This window comes from Amphibalanus amphitrite, unplaced genomic scaffold (assembly GCF_019059575.1).
Source record: "Amphibalanus amphitrite isolate SeventyFive unplaced genomic scaffold, NRLGWU_Aamphi_draft 000268F_arrow, whole genome shotgun sequence".
Lineage (NCBI taxonomy): Eukaryota > Metazoa > Arthropoda > Thecostraca > Balanomorpha > Balanidae > Amphibalanus > Amphibalanus amphitrite.
The window spans coordinates 627811-648601 of NW_024881763.1; the positions used below are offsets into that span (position 1 = coordinate 627811).

Genomic DNA, 20791 nt, shown 5'->3' on the forward strand with positions numbered 1-20791 from the left:
CGGTGTGCATCGACGCCCCGAGCAGTGTGCACCGTTTTCAGCTAGTTTCGTTGGGAGATACCGAGACACGAACTGGGGCACTGGACAGGACGAGCCAAGCGTACTAAAAGTGATCGAAAGGCCTGGCTAACGGTCACACGATCCCTACCATCGGGTTTCTAGGGCCAGTTTCGACTGTCCTGGACGCAGCCTCCAGGACAGCCTCCCGATATGTATCGGGGCTAGAAACAAGACACTAGGTGAAAGTAACTGAAACCGGTCGAGCGTCGGGGACGTATTTTCAGCGACAGCGCGGTCTCTGGCCGCTCTCTGCACCTGCCTCTCCCCAGCGCTCGGTACTCGGCCTACACACGGCGCCAAGGCTCGCGTGATGACTCGCTGCGGAAGATACTAGCAGTGTAACGCTGCGTCTAGGCCAGCATCGCGATATCGATTCCTCTCTCCCGACCGCCCTCGGCTGGTAGTGGCCGCCAGGGGCGCTACTTGTCAGGCCCCAAAATTCTGCCCTCGGTGCCATTCGGGAAGCTGCACTCCTTCAGACAGACAGGCAGGCAGACAGACAGACAGACAGACAGACAGAGCGGTCTCCAGCAGCTGTGTGTTTATTCCGCACGATATTAGCTGGTAAACGGTTACACCTTGTTAGCAGAGACGGGATACCTAGGCCGGGGCGGCGCCGGCGCCGGCGGCCGCTCGCGCTCGGAGCCGTGGCCGCCGGCCGGCCGGCGCGGCCGCCCCGCTTCTACGCCAGGCGCGCCGTACAGCACGCGCCGTATATATATAATAAAACCGTCCGCGCCCGCTGCCACTACCTCTATATGTACAATACGATTTGTACTACATGGTAACAGACTGGGACAGAATGAGACGAACTAAACGCTGGCGTCGCGTCCACTAGGCTGGCAGGTGGCATCAGAGGGTGGAATATGGGGAGCGGCCGGCAGAGGGGCCGGCCGCCGAACCCGGCTAGGAACATAACGATTGTACCAACAGTAAACCGATACCGGCGGGCGCCGGCGGCGCGGCGCGGCGCCCGGACCGGCGGCTTACCCGGCGACCAGCGGGCGGCGGCGCGGCGGCCGCCACTCAGGAGCGGACAGTATTGAGCAACTGAGGCTGCGCGCCCCGGCGGCCGCGCGCGCGCTGAGGTACTCACGGCCGGCCGAGCGGCCCAGCATACCCGTCAGTCAGTCGGTCGGTCGGTCGGACACGGCCCCTCCCTCGCACACGGAGGCGGCGGCAGCGGCGCAGCGGCAGCAGCGCGTCAAATAAACGCCAGAAAACACCAACACGACTATCGCCGCCGGTCGACACCCAGCGGAGCGGACGCGCGCGGCACGGCGCCGCTCACCCCCACACCCAGATCGCACTCAGGCGCGCGCGCGTGCGCTCCCGACCACTGCACCACACCGCTCTCACTCGCTCCCTGACTGACTCACTGACTCACTCGCTGACTCTCTCTCAGTGACTGCTGTGGGCCGCGGACCGAGCGGCGCCCGCCCGGTGCGGCGCGGCTGTCCGTCGGCACCGTCCCGGGCGGCGGGCGGACAGGTACGGCGCGGCACCGTCCTCGGCGACACGCGGCGCGGCGGCGCGGCGCGGCCGCTACGGACAGGTACAGCGCGCAGGTACGGCGATCTGTGGCACACGCGGCGCCGGCCGCCCGTCTCCCTCTGCGCCGGCTCCACGCGGCTCGGCGCTCGCCGTCCGCCTTCTGTGGGACCGAGGGGAGGGACGGTCACACACAGCCGCCCGGCTCCGTCCGGGGGCGTTCAGCAGACATATGTATGTACACACAGGCGGACACTGACGGCCAGAGCTGCTGACACCACCGGCCGGGGCAGGAGGCGACCCTGGCCGTGGCGCCAGCGCCGCTCAGACACAGAATTGTAACACACAGCCCGCAGTCAGTGGACTGAGCACCGAGGCAGAGGACGAAGCCCCGACTCCCACCCGGATGGCGGCCACCCCGTGGCGGCGCTCACCTAGAGCGGCCCGGATGCGGAGGGGGCGGCGGCGGGCGGCAGCAGCGGCTCGGACAGCTGGTGCGGCGGCCCGGCCGGCGGCGGCGGCAGCAGCGGCTCGGCCAGGCTGCCGGCGCCGGCCGCCACGGTCGGCACCGAGGGCGAGCGGAGCGCCGGCGCGCCGGCCGCCTGCTGATGGCGCAGCGCGCCCATCCGCTCCAGCACGCAGCTGGCCGAGACGCGCGCCTCGGCGTCATTGTCCCAGCAGTCCTCGGCCGTCTCACAGAGCACCTCCAGACCCTGGCGGCGGCGGGGGGGGGGGGGAGTTACAGACACTCACAGAGCACCTCCATACCCTGGCGGCGGGGGGGGGGGGAGGAGTTACAGACACACACAGAGCACCTCCACACCCTGGCGGGGGGGGGGGGGGGTTACAGACACACACTCACAGAGCACCTCCAGACCCTGGCGGGGGGGGGGGGGAATTACAGACACACACTCACAGAGCACCTCCAGACCCTGGCGGCGGGGGGGGGGGGAGTTACACACACTCACAGAGCACCTCCAGACCCTGGCGGGGGGGGGGGGGGGGGTTACAGACACACACTCACAGAGCACATCCAGACCCTGGCGGCGGGGGGGGGAGTTACAGACACACACTCACAGAGCACCTAAAGACCCTGGCGGCGGGGTGGGGTGGGGGGAGTTACAGACACACACAGAGCACCTCCAGACCCTGGCGGCGGCGGGGGGGGGGGGGAGTTACAGACATTCACACACAGAGCACCTCCAGACCATGGCAGGGGAGTTACAGACACTCACAGATCACCTCCAGACCCTGGCGGGGGGGGGGGGGGTTACAGATACACACACACAGGGCACCTCCAGACCATGGTGGGGGGGGGGGGGGAGGAGTAACAGACACACACTCAGAGAGCAGTGTCCTGAAATTGATTTTTCGGAGAGTGTGACTAAACCCACGAAGACGTCACTATTTCAAAAGGATGTCGATATTGACGCCAAACCTAAGCCACTGAATATCCCTAGAAAACAGGATGACATGTAGTATAAACCGTCTGTACCATTGAAACTCAAAGGCAGTAGCACTCGCTGCTCTCTCCCCCGTTACCCTCCCATCTGTAATCCACATCTTTTCCCACCACAAGGTTATCATTTTCCTGGTTTCAGGGCTTCAGAGATTACATTTATTTTTGTTTGTTTGTTTTTAGTATTCCATATATTTGGCGATTTTCATCTGTCAGGGACGACGTTTGGCTTGCCGGGACGTCAAAAAGGGAATCTATTAGGGTGTGGGTTTTCACCCAAATTCACGAAAATCAGGACACTGTCACAGAGCACCTCCAGACCATGGCGGCGGGACGGGGGGGGGGGTTACAGTGGAAACCGACACACAGTCACATAGCACTTCCAGAGCACACCTACCTTACCACAACATCTGTCCCAACTCAATCTCATGTCCTCAAGCGTACGATAAAACTAGAACACCTCGCGTTGTCTCTGCCGTGGCCCTGGCCTCCCCAGTGACCACCGGCAGCTCGGCCCAGGGTCAGCGGTTTTGCTCCGGGGACCCCGGCTCTCTTTAGGTCAGTGTGTCGGACCCCGGCTCTCTCTGAGTCAGTGTGTCGGGACGCCCGGCCGCCGTCCAGCGCCGCGTTTCCGCCCGGTGGCCGGGCTGGTGGGGGCGCCACAATAGGGCGGCCAGGCACAGCCGGCACCCGACCCGAGGCCGGCCCGGCTCAGTTTACAAACAGCGCCGCTGCAACGCCGGCATTGTGTTCACTGTCCACTCGGTTCAGAGCGTGGAAACATAGGTATACTGCGGACGCAGCAACCAGCACAGCTGAGCAACATACAATAGCTTAGGTACGACTAAAACTTATACTTCAGTAACTAAAACTCAAGCTAGCAATAAAACGAAGAAAACAAAGCTAAGCTCTAGTCTATAAAATAACTTAGCATGTCTGATGCCTGGCTATGTCCTACCGTCTGATCTCACCACTGTGCGCGCTCACCTGGCGCCCATTGTGAGCTCCAGTGGGCTGCAGGCACACTAAATCACCTGTTGCAGGCGCCCCGCGACAGTGTGGCTGACTACGCGCTCCCTGGTGCAGGCGCCAGTGGGGCTGTAGGTCCGCTCCCTCACCTGGTGCAGGCGCCAGTGGGACTGTAGGCGCCAGTGGGGCTACAGCTGGCCCGCTCGCTCACCTGATGCAGGCGCCAGTGGGGCTGTGGGTCCGTCTCACCTGGTGCAGGCGCCAGTGGGACTGTAGGCGCCAGTGTGGCTGCAAGACCGCTCGCTCACCTGGTGCAGGCGCCAGTGGGGCTGTAGGTCCGCTCCCTCACCTGGTGCAGGCGCCAGTGGGGCTGCAGACGCGGCCGGACGCGCCGGCTGGCCACCTGGTGCTGCATGTCGTCCAGACTGGGGTGCGGGCCGACCTCCTCCTCAAACGGCAGCCGGTAGTCGGCCACGGGCCCGGGCGCCGCCGAGCAGCGCGACGCCAGCTCCCACAGCACCAGGCCCAGCGCGTACATGTCGATACGCAGGAAGGCGTCCCGGTGGAAGCAGATGGAGCCCTCCAGCACTTCGGGCGCCATGTAGCGGCGCGTGCCCACCTGCGGGGAGGGCGGACGGGGCGGGTCAGCCGGCGGCGGCGGTGTGTGTGCCGAGCCCCCTGACACGGCCAGCGCGTCCCGTCCCATAGATCCCCGCCCGGCCCGGCTCCGGTCCGAGCCGCCACCGACAGAGACATTCGGTGACTCTGGTAACACAGTGACACAGTGACAGAGAGATAGAAGACGAACAGGCAGACAGGCGGACTTACAGATACAAACACACACAGCCAGTAAAAAGAAAGGTAGCAGGGAACATAATTCTACGAAAACTATTCTAAACACATAAACGCATCAGCGGTCTGCTCTGATGGGGAGCTGCGCTCGATATAGACAGTTAAAACTGACATTTCAATACATAAATAGAAAACTAATGAAATTCCAGGACACCATTAGTTCGTCAAGACCGCAGCGCGTCCAGCACAGCTAATCTTCTTCCCACCTCTTACACCAGACGGGGTGCAGTACTCCTCTCCGGACCGAACAGTGGAAGGAGGACACTCCCCTCCCCTCCCCTTCCCGGACCAACCTGTGTATGGAGGACACTCCCCTCTCCTCCCCGGACAGACCTGTGGGAGGACACTCCACTCCCTTCCCGTCTGTGGGTGGAGGACACTCCTCACCCCTCTCGGACCGACCTGCGGGTGGAAACCCCTCCCCGGACCGACCTGCGGGTTGACACCCCTCCCCCTCCCGGACCGACCTGCGGGTGGAGGACACTCCCCTCCCCTACCAGGACCGACCAGTGAGTGGACACTCCCCTCCCAGACCAACCTGCGGGTGGACACTCCCCTCCCTTCCCCTCCCCGGACCGACACGCGGGTGGACACTCCCCTCCCAGACCGACCTGTGAGTAGACACTCCCCTCTCCGGACCGACCTGCGGGTGGACGTCGCCGATGGGCCGGTGCGGGTAAAAGATGAGCGCCAGCCCGAAGTCGGCCACGCACGGCGTCAGGTCGGCACGCAGCAGCACGTTTTTGCTCTTGAAGTCGCGGTGCGCCACGGCCGGCTTGGCGGCGCCAGCGGCGCGCGACAGCGGCGCCTCCTCGTGCAGGTGCGCCAGGCCGCGCGCCACGCCCTCGGCAATGCGCAGCGCCTCCGGCCAGCTGACCAGGTGGCCCTTGAGGTAGTCGCAGAGGGAGCCGTGCTCGCAGTACTCGGACAGGATCCAGTACTCCACCTGGGCCAGGTCTGTGTGCTTCTCCACGTCGATAAACCTGCCAGAACACACACAGACACAAACACGCACGTCAGCGTACTGCAGTGACTGTGTGCAGGTAACCGTACACGTGGATGCCCTCCTTGATAGAATTGTGGAAAGCTGCTCTTGAAAACGTCTTAAGGTACGAGTGAAAATTGTTCTTATTTGAATGTCATTTCCCACCCAGATTGACAAACCTTGGGACACCGACAGGCAACCAAATGACGAGGTTCCACGGGACCAGGTTGTCCCGGTCCCCTGGCACCCACGGCACCAGGTTGTCCTGGTTCCCCGGTACCCACGGCACCAGGTTGTCCCGGTCCCCCGGTACCCACCGGACCAGCTGGTTGTCCTGGTCCCCCGGCACCCACCGGACCAGTTCTGGTTGCCGGTCAGCGGCAGTGACTCACCGGACCAGGTTCTCGTGGTTCATCTGCGGCAGCTGGAGCACCTCGCGCTCGGCCTGCCAGCTGCGCCGCTCGTGGCCGGGGAATATTTTCACGGCCACCGGCTCGGCGCGCAGCCGGCCGCGCCAGATGGCCACGAAGCGGCCGCGGGTGACGATCTCTAGCAGCTGGACGGGCCGCGCCACTGGCAGCGGCGACGGCGGACACGCCAGACCAGAGTCCAGCGACGGAATCTGCGGCAGACGGTGAGCCGGTCAGTGGGTCACTGCCGAGTGCGGCAACAGACAGCAGCGACACAGCACTAATGGACGCCCCGAAATGGCCACTTTCTGCAACACATGTACCACTACACAACAGAAGCAGCAGGTTTCCCCCGGTATCCGCCCTGCCCTCCCTGCCCACGAGCCCGACGGACGGACCGTCCGCCTCACCTCGTTAAAGTAGCTCGGCTTGCGGCGCCGGTACACGAAGAAGCCGACCAGCACGCAGACGGTGACTAGCACGATGGGCGCCAGCGTCACCAGCGCTATCAGCGTCTTCTCAGAGGGACGGCTCGTGCCTGTACGGGGGCAGGGGAGTCAGAGGGGGGCTCGTGCCTGCACTGAGGCGCGGATATGTAGTTCAGTCTGGGCCAGCGAGCTACGACCCGATATACACCGGTCATCAGATACAAGTGTACGAGTAATCAGATATTTAAAAAAGCATTGTCTTATGTTCAATAGCAAACAGCATTTCCATATGTGTATCAGTTTCACCGATAGCCCGGCCTATACACATACAGAGGAGTCCGTCACCAGCCCACCCTTTGGCCGGCGCTCGGAGCTCGGCGCACTCACGCTCTGTGACGGGCGTGGGCGTGGTGGTGACGGGACGCACGTTCCAGCTGAACTCGCGGTTGCAGTTGTCGCCCTCGCAGCAGCAGAAGTAGGCGCCCCGGTTGGCCGGCTTGACGGCCACGCACTCGGACTGGTTGTAGCACTCGGTCATGTCAATGATGCACCCCTGGCAGCGGGCACACCGGTCAGCCCCACCGCTCGGCCGCACACTCGGTCATGTCGATGATGCACCCCTGGTGGTTACAGGTCATTATTTAATGCATTCCAATGCATCATCCTCCAAAAGTAAGCAATCTGGTTAACAATCTGAAAGCCGACAATTAGAAACTTGCAAATTACAAATCATTATGAACAATGAACATATAACGCATACAGCCCACCCAGATATTGATCAGCACCCACAATACGACCCTCAATAAGCAAATCAAGTTGATTATTTTCCACTGAATATTGATGGCTATAATTGGAAGATGCTGGTCACTAATTTCTTTCTGCGTTTATTCAATGAAACAATAGCTACTTCTCCTCACACCTCAGAACGTGTCAGACCAGAATCTCCCGTGCTCCGGGGGAGCGTGCCGCTCCGGGCCGGAGAACCTCCCGTGCTCCCGACCAGAGACCCTCCCGGGCTCCGGGCCAGAGAGCCCACCGCTCCGGGCCAAAGAACCTCCCGTGCTCCGGGTCAGAGACCCTCCCGCTACGGACCAGAGACCCTCCCGTGCTTCCCGTGCTCCGGGCCAGAGCACCCTCCGTGCCCCGGGCCGGTCGGCCGGCCGTCGCTCACCTTCAGCACCACCTCGATGGCGTCGGCGCTGCTGTTGCGCCACAGCACGAAGCACATGTTGCGCCGTCCCGGCTGCTGCGGGTCGCGGCAGTCGTCCTTTCGGTCGCACGAGTCGGCGCCGTCCGGACACACCGTCTCGTTGTAGAAGTGGCACCATCGCGTGCTGGGCACGTGCACCACCTCCTGGCCGTGGCCCAGCGCTGCGGCGGCACCGGGGCGTCAGACTAGGGCGCGGCGACCCGCGGCACACCAGGGCACTCAGGCTATCGCAGCCGCGGGGGATGGGCAACCACCTCCACTGTCTCCATTTGCTAATTCTTGTACAGCTGTAGCTGCTAACTAACCAAATTACAGCCAAAGGCAGATAAGTGGTCCAGGCATCTAACCAATATAAATGGTAAAATTGACCTTATGCTCATAATATCAATATTTTTATTATATATTGATATAATATCAATATTTTTATTGATTACAATCATGCTCAAAGAAACGTTGTACCATATAAAACAGTCTGCATCTAACAGTCTTGTCAGTTACATCTGTCTGTCTTGTCATCTAACAGTTATGCAAATAACATTTTTCAATGCTGAACAAACAACCATTGCAACAAATGGCCCCCAACAGAAAAACATGGATGAAGTTTTCTTGGTAATTTAGAGAGCAGTGTTCAAAGAGGTATCATTCAAAGAGTTCAAAGAGGGCAGAGATCCCAAGCCTTGTAGAGGTTGGCATGCCTCAGTTTTGAATTGGCTTTAAAAAAAATCAGATGATATCAATTAATTTCAAATCAGTACCAACAAGCATGTGATCTCTTATTATTGAAGCTGAAAGATTATTGCGATTTAGATAAAATGTTAACTTTACCTCAAGGTAACAAAAGAGCAGCGACAAAAAATACCTTGCATAAAATTATTTGAATCAAGAATACAGCACAAAACTAATTGTAATATTGATTATAGCCAAAGATATTCATAAATTAATGAAACTTTTGTATTTGCATAACATTTTAATTCAAACTCTCCTGCCACAATGTCTTACCTAAACATAGTTCAGACCTCTCTCTCTCTCTCCTATTGCTGTGCAAGTGGAATCATGGGCATGACCACCTGATAACTACCGATGGGCCAGGCCTCCATTGCCATTTGGTAGAAATGCCATTTGGTAGAAGTGCCTTTTGCATGGCTAGTTGGATGGGTGAGTCAGCCAGCATTTCATTACTCTATGTCTTCTATGTCTGAATGATACCTTAGGTTAAGATTTGTCATTTAGACCTTACTCAAAGACCTTTCATAAAAATGAAGCTGTGGCCTGTGGGTATGCTCAATGATTGTGAATGTAATGTAACAAACAATGATACTAAAACAGGGGTCATGATAATGTCCCCTCTTGTCCACCTTAACCCGCGCCGTGCTGGTGGCCTGAACTTTCCGCCGAGTGCTGGGGGGGGGGCGTTTTCACGCCCCCCCGTCTAACTCGGCTCCTGGGCCACGTAGCGACACGCGGTAAGCGGCAATCGAAAGAGCGTCAAAAATAAGGACGAAAACACTTCGGTCATTTTTTGGGTCAGGTCAAAGGTCAGGTCACCAGAGGTCACCAAAGGTAAAATGTTGACTATTTCAACATTTTGGAAACTGCCAACGGCTATCTCGGGAACCGATAGAGCTACAGCGCCGCGGAAAAGCGCATTCGATAGCCCTTTTACAGACCTTTCTGAGTAATGTTCTCAGATTTGACCTCAGGTCAACGGTTTAGCCTCCAGAGGGCAAAAACTCCAAAAATAGCCGTTTTTACGAAAAACGTTTTTTCGTCAATAACTTTTGACTCATAAGCGCCATGACATTACTTTTGCCAACATCGTGTTCCTCTCGTCGAGACGCGTCGAATGAACTATTTGTTGACCTTGAAAGGTCATTTTGAAAATTTGACCTCAGGTCAAGGTCATGACCTGACCGAAAAGGGTCATGTTGCATATCAGTCGATCCGTATCGTCGAGCTGAACACATCTGACGTGTTTTCACCGCTCTAGCACGTCTCTATCAAAAGTTATAGCCAAAAAACTGCTGGCGACCGTTCATGACCTGAGATGACCTCAGGGGCACACAGAGGGGTCACAGGTGCATTTTTCCTATTCAGTGTGTCATGTTTACCTATGAACCGATGTTTGAGAGCGTTTTGAACGATATTCGTCCAAAAGAGGCGCATTTCAATTTTCTCCCATTGACTTATAATGGAGAGGTCGCAAAATTGACCTGACCTTAGGTCACAGATATCAAAAATCCGAGATATACATTTTATACATACTGTTACTCATATCAATCGTTGAAAGTTTCAAAGTGATCGTTCAGTCGGTGTAGCTATAGCGAGCCTTTGAACTTTTTCTGAGGTAAGGTCACTTGACGTGACCTGGTGACCTGACCTTGAACGGCCTAGGTCTGAAATTTTCACAACATGTGCGGAAATGATGTAGGAACACGTGTACCAAAAACGGCGGCGCTGCGCGCCGCCGTTTTTGAGATATTCGCGAAAAACCTGAGGGGGGGGCGTAAAAACGCCCCCCCCCAGCACGGCGCGGGTTAAATTAAGGCAGCCTTGGAGCATTTACTTACACATGCTTACTGGATGGAACTGAAAGCAGCATCTAACTTGTGCTTGTATGATCTGCAGAGCCATTGCAGTTCATCCCCCTTTTGCAGTGATTTGTTTTGGTGTGAGCATCTGATATAGTCCAACTAGCCCAGTGTCCATTTGTCACTACTTTTGATAATGTTGCAGGCATATTTCAAGCTTAGCTATAATGGCAGATAGTTCAATTATTTGCAACTCATTGACATACTATCAATTACTGCCTTATTAACTATACTCCTTGCAGACCATCATATCCTCCTCAGTCCTCACACAACACACTGCATCAGTATATAAGGTGTCACAAACCTATTGCTAAGAATCATATGGTTCATATGATTTATAAGAAAAGGTACTTGCATCCTAAACAACTTATAAAGCAAGGGAGAATGTTTCATACTAAATATTCAGATAAATTTCATTGATAAAGTAAGGAATTCACAGCATAAATATTCAGTTAATAATGAAAATCAAAACATTTACAATGGAATCAGCTATCACATCAGTCGGGCACACTGTGGTATTTCCGATCCATTTATGGAAACGTTTCCATTTTTGGAACAATGTTCCAAAAATGGATACGCCGTTTCCAAAAATAGAAACGGTCTGTTCCATAAATGGAGACGCTGTGTGCATCGCTACCTTTAAAGCAAACTGGGCATTGATTGGTGCAATTTGGCATGCGCAGGATGCCACCAATCGACAGCCAGCATTCTAGTTTATGTTCCTGTTCTCCGACTTTCCGATCAGAAAACCGAAAGTTGACGAACGAGGCGATGCTTATAACATGTTTACGCGATACAAAATTCACACGTTTTTCTAATCGAAAATAATAGCATTTATGAATGTTTTGAACAAAAAATAACGTTTTTTAACAGACTACTGAAAGACTGACCCATTGATTGGAACAACCACATCACCAGTAACTTCAGTTTTTCATTCATTTTCACGCTGCGTTTTCCGGTGTACCAGCGGCCTGGCGGTCGTCAATCTTTGATTAAATCGCATGAAAGTTGTTGCAAAGCCCTATTTGGAGACTTAGGTGGGCATTTTATAATATTTCAAATGTGCTGAATATGACAGTAGGCTCGGATCAACGTAAATCTCCGTGCAAATACGTAAAAAGCAGGATGGAAATAAGGTTTGCACCGTCGTCATACCAAATACCGTTGTATTCTGACGATGAATTTATTCATTTTAGCTCATGTGTAACATTGATATTAATTTTATATATTGAAATGATATCTACGCTTTATTTATTGCCCACTTTGGACCACATCTGTCCAGTAGTTTCTGGGAAATCTTAGTTTTAGTTGACTTTTGAATGTGCTCAAGTTGCGGCGCGTAATGTATTATTATCGAACCCGACGTCCAAGGTAACTGCCGAGAGCCGAGATGCTAAACCAGTCCCAAAACATCAAATTTTTAGTTGCATGTGAATTTTAAAAACACATTTAAGCTAAGTTTGCACACATTTGAACTTCAGCGTTTCTATTTTTGGAACATCGGCGTTTCCATTTTTGGAAACTAAGTCTCCATAAATGGATACGATTCAGGAGCATTTTAAAGACGTGAATTTGAATGCATACGACAGCTTTCCATGCAAGAAGACAAGTGCTTTTGGTGTATCTGAGCTTGTTTTACGCAAAACAGTTGTTATACATCAAATCCAGCCACCCTTGGCAAGAAAATATGTGCGGAGATGTTAGCGTTTCTATTTATGGAACGAGCGTTTCCATTTTTGGAACAGAAGAGTAGTCAAAATTGGAAACGTTTCCAATAATAGAAACGTCTCCATAAATGAATCGGAGATACCACAGTGCGCCCGACTGACATGCATGAAAACTTCCATTATCTAATTGAAATGTATGAAGACATGCACATAATGAAGCAATTAGCAAAGCAAGATGAGCTTACTTACCTAGATTTAAATACATGAGAAGCATTACTAATGAGTAATGCTGGTGAATCAGATTCATCTTCGTCCAAGGGAAATCCATTCTTGTTACCACGATCAGTGGCTCACAAAAGCACCAGTAAAGTCTTCGTAAAACACCTAAATACTTAACACTCTGCACTAAAATAACATCTAAGATATTTTACACACTCGTCCTCAGATCAGGAAGGGCACAGGCCGTTTAGTCCGATTCATGGGTCTGTCCCATCAGAATCGCAAACGCCTACGACGCATAACACCACCTCATCGACCGATATATACACGTCCCGAGGCTAAGGTCTCACACAAATGATCCATAATATCTTCTTGAACTTTCGCAGCGTTCAGACAGCACCAATCTGCAAAACGTGGTGCAGTTTTTACGCGTCACAAAAAAGGACATCACGATGCACCCACGACATCCACAAAAAGTGCAACATGGCGGACCAACGATGTTGATATGAGAGCGACAACTACCACATTTTAGAAGTGTAGCTATCGTCACAGAAAATGATTTGTGAAGATGTTTTTTTGGGATGAATGCTATGCTATGCTAAACAAAAAAAATTGCACAAACTTCATTTATGTAAAAGTAAAAAACGGCGGACAAATCAACCTGCAGTATACCTCTTTCAATAAGTAAACTCATATTGGAGCTGCAGCTTTTTGAGAACCTTGAAAACCGGGCTTATTTCCATGATAATATTTTAACGTTAGGGCAATTAAGATGATCAATTGCATGCTAATTGATGCAATTTTCTTTACTTCTCCGTATTTCCAAAGTAAATACAAGCTCCGACCGGCATCATAATCCGAACCGATATCATTTCGGGTCGCTGGGTGTGTCAAAGTCGATAATTTAAACCTTATTTTGCAAGGGCCTACTTTATTTTGCACCCCAAACATTTAGTATGGTAACATACAAAGCGCTGATTGCTGAGTGTCGGAACCTTTTCTCCTTTGTATTTTGTTATACATTAAAAGTAACACACAGTAAAACATCCGAAGTTCCGAACGAACAACTTCGGCTCCATGTCTCACCGATTAGGTGCCCAAGTCATGAAATCGCAATGAATATCTAAAATCAAGTAGACACGCATTGGCTTTTGACTATGCAAAACAAATTTACTAGCAAACGATTTACCCGCACCCAGCACCTAAGCCGTATTTACTGTTCCACGTGCACTTAATTTGAGGTCAGACAACTATGAACACCTGACCCGAACACAGCTCACACGTAAACAGACCCTGAGTAGTCAGCCAGTGCGAGAGGCTGACAGACCCCGAGTAGTCAGTCCGTGCGAGAGGCTGACAGACCCTGAGTAGTCAGTCCGTGCGGGGAGGCTGACAGACCCCGAGTAGTCAGCCAGTGCGAGAGGCTGACAGACCCCGAGTAGTCAGTCCGTGCGGGGAGGCTGACAGACCCCGAGTAGTCAGTCCGTGCGGGGAGGCTGACAGACCCTGAGTAGTCAGCCAGTGCGGGGAGGCTGACCGACCACCGGCACGGAGGGGCGGCCGGAGACCAATGGTAGGGCGTCCCACCGCATCCCCGTGTCCGCAACTAATTAAACTACTGCCGTCTGCAGTCCCCGCCCTGGTCCACTCAGACCAGACAGTACGGATCCCCAGATCTGACGGCGCTCTCCCTGTAACAGCAGCAGACCAGTTTTTCGCCGGCAGCTGCAATACGCAACTGGCGTCGGGGATCCGATTTTCCTGGAAGTCGCCTGCCGTCCGCGGGGGGGTTTCTTGCACTGCATCCCGCGCGCCGCTGATGTCACACGGGACGGACCCGTCCGCCGCACAGCGCGCGCGCGGCAGGGATGTCCCTATCAGCGCCGCACCGCCGACCAGTGACCACCCCCGTCCTCCGCCAGACCGCTCCCAGAGACCGGCACCGGCGCCCGCCACACCCGAGCCCCGCCCTGCACGGGCGCTCATACAACCCTGCCCAGAGCTGCTGCCCCAAACACAACTGCACAGGGTGACGAGTGCCCTTCGAAACACATGTATTACGACTGATGTTCGTCAAGGCGACTCGGAGACATACCATACAAAACGCGATCCAGCATTATTGGGGGGGGGGGGGGGGGTGCACCATCGCCAGGACAGGTCCGGCCGCCAGCACCTCTCCGCCGAGCGAGCGAAGCAGGGGGCAACAGCAGGCTGCGGCGACAGCCGTATGTACCGCTGAGCTGCGCCGCGCACCCTGGCCGGGCACGAGCGGATCCACGGCCAGAGCGCGCGGTCCACCGACGGACCGGCGCGCTCCCAGGCGGGCACAGCAAGTCCACAAATAAACGCCTTCAGCTGATAACGCCGTCCAAATAAGAGTGAAAGGCAGAGAGCGAGAAGGCGGGGATTAATGATGAAGGTCGATACAAGCCACGGCATCTCAGATGACACACCACTGCACTTCCTCGCTCGGTCGGAGCCTGCTGCTGGCGGCCCAGCGACGGTGCTACATTGTTAATTCCTGAAACAGACGCGGGGGAGGACGGTCAGTACGCGCTTCTCATGGTATCTGCACTGCACCCTTCCCCCCCACACACACAGCCAGCAATGGCGGCTTCAGGTCCATCAAAAACGCCGAAATAGGCAACCCCCAAAACTTGCATGCTATCAAATCCAATTATAGCATTAAAAGATGCGTTTAATGACTGTAACACCACGATCAGACAATATGAATATTGGCAGGCTGCCAGTGGCAGTGGCAGATGGCAGCACCGTCGCCACGGCCACCGCTGCAACCCCTGCCCCCCCCCCCCCCCAGCAGGAGCCGCCTGGCGTGAGCTCCCCATGGTATGCGATATGGCAGCACTGGCCGCCGGCGCCCACTCACCATGATGGCGTTGACTATGTCGTTGTTGTTGGTCTTGAGCGCCTTGATGGCCTTGTTGCGCGCCACGTTGGCCTGCTGCATCACCAGCTCGATGTCCTTCTCCTCGACGCCCGTCTCGTCGACGCCCTCCTCGTCCGACTCCTCCTGGATGGCGTCGGGCACGGCCGCGCCGGCCGCCGGCGCCTCCGCCGTCGGGTTCACCTCCGGCGTCTTGAACTTCTCGGCGGCCGCCACCTGCGCCTGCTGGCCCAGGTCCTCGATCTTGGCCTCGCCGAACACGATGTACGTGTCCGACGCCGGCGACTTGAACACCTCCGGCTTGTTGATGACAAACATGATGTTCTTGGAGCGTCGGATCGTGACGCGCTGTACGCCGGTCACCTGGGGGAGGGGGGGGGCTGTCAGTGGGGTCACCAGGGGGCGGGGCGGGATGGGATGGGGTGCATTTAACTGGGGTCACCCGTGGGTGGGGGTGGGGGGGGGGGGACTGTCAGCTGGGGTCAGCAGGGTGGAGGGTAGGGCATTGACCTGTCTGTGGCTCTGACTCAGGGCTATGGAGTCAAAGACAGATTGTGCAAGTGCCGGCAGTTCTAGCCAGAGCCTAGTTGCCGAAATATTACCGGCGCGGAAAGTCGCCATCAACATTCCTAGTTCCATTTTCACCGGTCGTGATATACGGCGTGCCGTGCGTGGATTATAATATTGAAAGGTCAGTGCACAATATGATCCAGCACCGAAAAAGCTGCAGCCCTAGTCAGACCCTGCTGCTGCTGGCAGAGCCCATCTCAAGTCAGATGCCCCAGGCTCCTGGCGGGCTGAGCTCTGAGCTATCAGGCAACATCAGGGATCGGCGCAGACAGCCGCCTGACAATGTAGTAGGGGCAAAACTGGATTATGTGCTCTTTTTAAATACAAACACTCCCAATTAATTTACTGAAGACTTGTCCACAGGTATGTCTCGACCTAGTCAGATGTGTCAATATGAGATGCTACATTATGCAAAAATTATTTTCTATAACCCTGTGGCCCACAAACAAAAAATGAACTTTAGAACAAGAAGATACCTAACATTTTGCTCAATGGTCTAGCATATCCTACAAGTATTTCATTTGAAAGTGGTTTGACAACTTTTGCATGCAGCAACAAATACATAGTATCCAGAAAAGACAATGCTCCTGAATCTACACAGCTGGTAGTGTCTGCACCACAATACACATACACTAAACAGCATCTGCTATGACATCACCATAATACCCACATAGTCGTGTGTGCAGTGTGTATGTGTGGCTTGCTGAATCATACCTGGCACAACAATGAATAAACCAACTATTGCTAATGCCACATCAGCTATGGGTGAAGTGCTGTATAGTGTACAATATTAAATAATAACATGCATGGTGTGTTATCCAGTGAGCCGGGCTGGTGCCCTATTCACCAGTATGTTTGTGCTATAAATAGGCCATGTAATATCTTGCTCTGACTCTGTAGTGGTAAGAGCCAGGCAACTGCATGTTTTGGAGACCACAATGATGCGCCATGCATGCATTCATACATACACCACCACAACCCACTGTGCCCCCCCCCCCCAGGGTGGAGTTAAACAACTGCTACTATAACAACTGCTGTGTTTAACATCCAATGCAGCCTCAATAGCACACTACACAGCAAAACAAATTTTCCACTAAATTTCAATGCTTCTCTCACAGCTGCTTGGTAGTAGACCACTTGTTAGTTTCTTACAAAATCGCAACGAATATCATATTCTGTAAATGAAATCATGTTACAATTTAATCGCTCCCATGCTGAAAGACACTTACCAGCTTGAGTCCCAGCTTTGAGATGCTCTTCCTCGCTTTCTTCTCTCCCCTAGACTGTTTGGCTCGAGAAGTCAGCTCATCAGGAAGGCCAGCTGCCTGTGCAACCTTGACAAAGACAGGTAACAGGTCGTTAACCTCCGTGATAAGTAATAGATGCCTCAGTGAATAAGCAATTAGACTTAACACTTAGAGCATACAGAATTCACTGCATGGAAAATAAACCAACAGGCTCTTAAGATAGCTCACCTTGCTTGCACTCTCATTAATTCCATCCTCAAGCTCTGGCACGGAATCATCAGAATCCGACTCACTTCCAGACTCAACCTCGACCTTGACCGCAGTCTTAGCCTCGGTGGATTCAGTGAGCTCAGGCATTATTTATGTGATGAGCTGTAGAGAACAGGTGGCAATTTATCAGTCTGACAATAACAAACAAACCACTTATTGACATGAGCAAAGCTGAAGCTTAATGAATGGCATTGGCACTCCCATAAGCATAATTCATCAACCTAACAAAAACATTCACAATCCAATAAGGGTAGGAAGCTTTGAAAGACAAATAATTTCCCTGCAGAATCGACAAAATCAATGGAGTGAACCGGGAAAATGCTACGAAAATTAACCCGCGTGTGCGAGATACAAATGTGACGCAATGACTAACTGACATAATATCTTTAACAACAGCGATAGACAGCACACACAACACCAAAAAGGGTCTGACGAAGCCCCGAGAATACTAGCAGAAGAAGTACATGGCATAATAACGATCGATGCCATTTCAATACCCAATACACCCGGAATATTCACCCACCCTGGATGGCGCGTTTCGTAGCAAAAGGGCGGAAATGTTACTCACTACACAGAGCTTAGTAGTGAGACAGATGGAAAAATATTGTCAATAAGAATGATAAGCACGGAATGATAAAGCTCCATGTGATAAAACAATAATACAATTAGTCTCAATATATGCATACATCTCCAGTATTTCACCGCAAAACATTGCTTTATGAAACATAATATAAATGATTAATTATACCTTTTTGGACTACTTTAATCAATTCAAACGTATTTTCAGTTCTTACTGAGAGTTTAAGAAAATAAAATGTAAAAATTACCAGTTCTGAACAAAAACACATAAGTAGAAAAATCACGGAGAGAAAAATGATTTACATTCGAGAGCTAGCGACATCTATACAAAAGACTAGCGGACATCTACAGGCGGGCCGCGGTTTAGCTCCTCACCGTTGCCTCACCCAAGCCTCACCCATCGGCTCCACTGCAGTCTGCACCGGCTCTCTCGGGCTGGCTGCGTTGGCTGGATCCAAGGCCCTGAATACAATACAGCTGGATCGAGGGCTGGATTCACATTTCACGAACTTCTTTCAGACTGGGCCCTGGGGGGGGGGGGGGGGGGGGCACACCATACCTAATAGAGATCAACCTAGGGAGTAGGGGTAACCGGACAAAAGAGCGTAAAGCAGAAGATCGTATGGCAGAAGATCGTAGGAAGTTGATCGTATGCAAAAGATCGTAATGGATAAAGATCGTACGACATAATGCTCGTATGGACAAAAGATCGTATTCGCTAAAGATCGTCAAGGAAAATGATCGTAGGCCAAAAAGTCGTAATGGATAAAGATCGTATGAACATAATGCTCGTATGGACAAAAGATCGTATTCGCAAAAAATCGTCAAGGAAAATGATCGTATGCCAAAGATCGTATGGGATAAAGATCGTACAGTATAATGTTCGTATGGACGAACGATCGTATTCGCAAAAGATCGTCGACGTAAATGATCGTACGCCAAATGATCGTATGAGATAAAGATCGTACAGCCAAAAATATGGCATTCACATGGTGCAGCCAAACTGCAGCACATACAAAGCTTATTAACCCGCGCCCCGTAGGGCTATCGGCGGACCCTACCACCCGTAGGGGAGGGGGGCCGTTTCGGCCCCCCCCCCCTAAGATCTCGGAAATTTACCAGCCGATTTTCAAAATTCAAACGGCATTCGATAGCCCCACCCGGGAACTACCTTGTGACCCAATTTCATTGACCTAGGTCAAACCGATGACGTCACAGGCCAGGTCAAAGGTCAGATTTTCACCGTTCACAGGCATTTCAAGAAATGTGTTGTGAAATCGAGTAAATTGGTAATTTATTGAAAACCATTGATGGCGCATTGTTCGTCAAACACATACTTTGCTATCTGAAGTCACTGATACCAGGTCAGGTCACAGCGAGGTCAGGTCACCGGGGTCACAATATGAAAGTGTCGTGTGATACATGTTTTATGGTCCATTTTACATGACAAATGCGATTATGTGGGTTAGGCAGCCTTTGGGGCCAGCCTAGGTCACGTTTTGGTGAAGGTCAGGTCAAGGTCAGGTCAAATTAGGTCAAATTTCAAAATTGATATTTTTGCATAAAATGGGTATCGATTCGATGCAGCTCGTAACGGGGAGTCTAATGGTGGTCTCTGTTTTGCTCTACAAGGTCTAGAATTGCCAAAAATTGGGTTTGAAAATTTGACGTCATCATTTTTGAACAGTTTTTTCGCTCTAACTTGGCCAAAAAACGAGGTATCGATCTGAAATTTGGTATGTAGATAGAAGACGGTAGGTACTATTACATACATTCCGGTTTTTTAGAAACTCGAAAAACGTTTTGGATTTTTTGGCTAATAAATAAAAATGATTTTTTGATTTTTAGGGGTCAAAACTCAAAAATTTCAAAAACTCGAGATAGTAGTTTTGTAGCCCTGTCAATTCTACACCTTTTATGTCGTGATCATTTTTCTGTATCTTCAAATCTGTAGGCCTGACAGGTCTTCTCGCGAAGGTCTTTTTTCGGTCTAAAATGACAGAACATGACGTCATTCTGACGTCATTTGTGGCCAACCTATCATAGCATCTGGAAAAAATTTTTGGTCACAATGTGTAGAATTGATGCCCGGAGGGGTCCTGAAAGTTTGGTGGCGATATCTCTAGCCGTTTAGGAGATATCGACCGAAAAGGACAGGGGGCCGTTTCGGCCCCCCCTACGGGGCGCGGGTTTCTACGTTCGCGTAGTTAGTGGCGTCGTAAGCTCGACCATTGCAATTGATGTTATTTCAGAGCTTAGATGGCTAATAGCTGATGCTTAAATTTCCGTATTGACAGAAAGGACTCAGCTGTCCTGTTCCTTTCTTTGAAGCTCTAGCACATGGGTGTGGATGTGTATATCATTTTTGCATCCCTAATAATGCTTCTGCAGCCCCAAAGGGGCACCCCAAAGCCCCCAGGTGCACATGCACGCATGTACAGGGGCGGATCCAAGAAAACTTCGAGGGAGGGCCATGAATCGAAATGGTGTCCCTACCTATACCCAAAATAAAAAACTCAACGGATCTCGAATTTTGGTTTCGACCACTTCATTTAGGTGTTGCCCTATTTTCAGTTTTTTTTTTTGCACATGGGTCCTGGCAGGCCTGTAGTGTTCCTGACGAGCTTGAAGTGCCAACGAGAGGCTGGTGGTGTCCCTGACAGGCCCATTGTGCCCTTGCGAGGCCGATGGTGCCTCTGTTACAGGCCTGTGGTGGTGCCCCTGGCAGGCCTGTGGTGCCCCTTCTAGGCCTCTGTTGCAGTTGGGCTCTGACAGGACTGTGGTGCCCGTGACAAGCCTTAACCCTCGCCCGCACATGGGGGGGGGGGTGGTTGCCACCCCCCCCCCCCAGGCAGTCTTTCTGCTCTGCACTCAACATTTTT

General features: G+C 52.7%; 2 protein-coding genes across 3 annotated transcripts; both read right to left on the bottom strand.

The window, feature by feature from the left end:
* Positions 1-565: 565 nt before the first annotated feature.
* Positions 566-12838, bottom strand: LOC122386971 (activin receptor type-2B-like). The gene is made up of 9 exons (XM_043376749.1): positions 12369-12838; positions 7826-8025; positions 7042-7207; positions 6637-6764; positions 6209-6438; positions 5475-5814; positions 4329-4598; positions 1986-2264; positions 566-1714 (listed from the first exon to the last, which is right to left on the bottom strand). Exons 1-8 carry the CDS (start codon positions 12445-12447, stop codon positions 1986-1988), a joined length of 1692 nt encoding a protein of 563 aa, XP_043232684.1. The 5' UTR covers positions 12448-12838; the 3' UTR covers positions 566-1714.
* A 1525-nt stretch (positions 12839-14363) lies between these two features.
* LOC122386972 (nascent polypeptide-associated complex subunit alpha-like) lies at positions 14364-18062 on the bottom strand. 2 transcript variants are annotated; one of them, XM_043376751.1, is made up of 5 exons: positions 17854-18062; positions 17289-17432; positions 17043-17147; positions 15226-15606; positions 14364-14859 (listed from the first exon to the last, which is right to left on the bottom strand). In XM_043376751.1, the coding sequence occupies exons 2-5, from the start codon at positions 17415-17417 to the stop codon at positions 14845-14847; spliced, it is 630 nt and encodes a 209-aa protein (XP_043232686.1). In that variant the 5' UTR covers positions 17418-17432; positions 17854-18062; the 3' UTR covers positions 14364-14844. The 2 variants fall into 2 exon arrangements, with proteins under 2 accessions (XP_043232686.1, XP_043232687.1); XM_043376752.1 differs by having other exon boundaries at positions 17828-17860.
* Positions 18063-20791: the final 2729 nt, after the last annotated feature.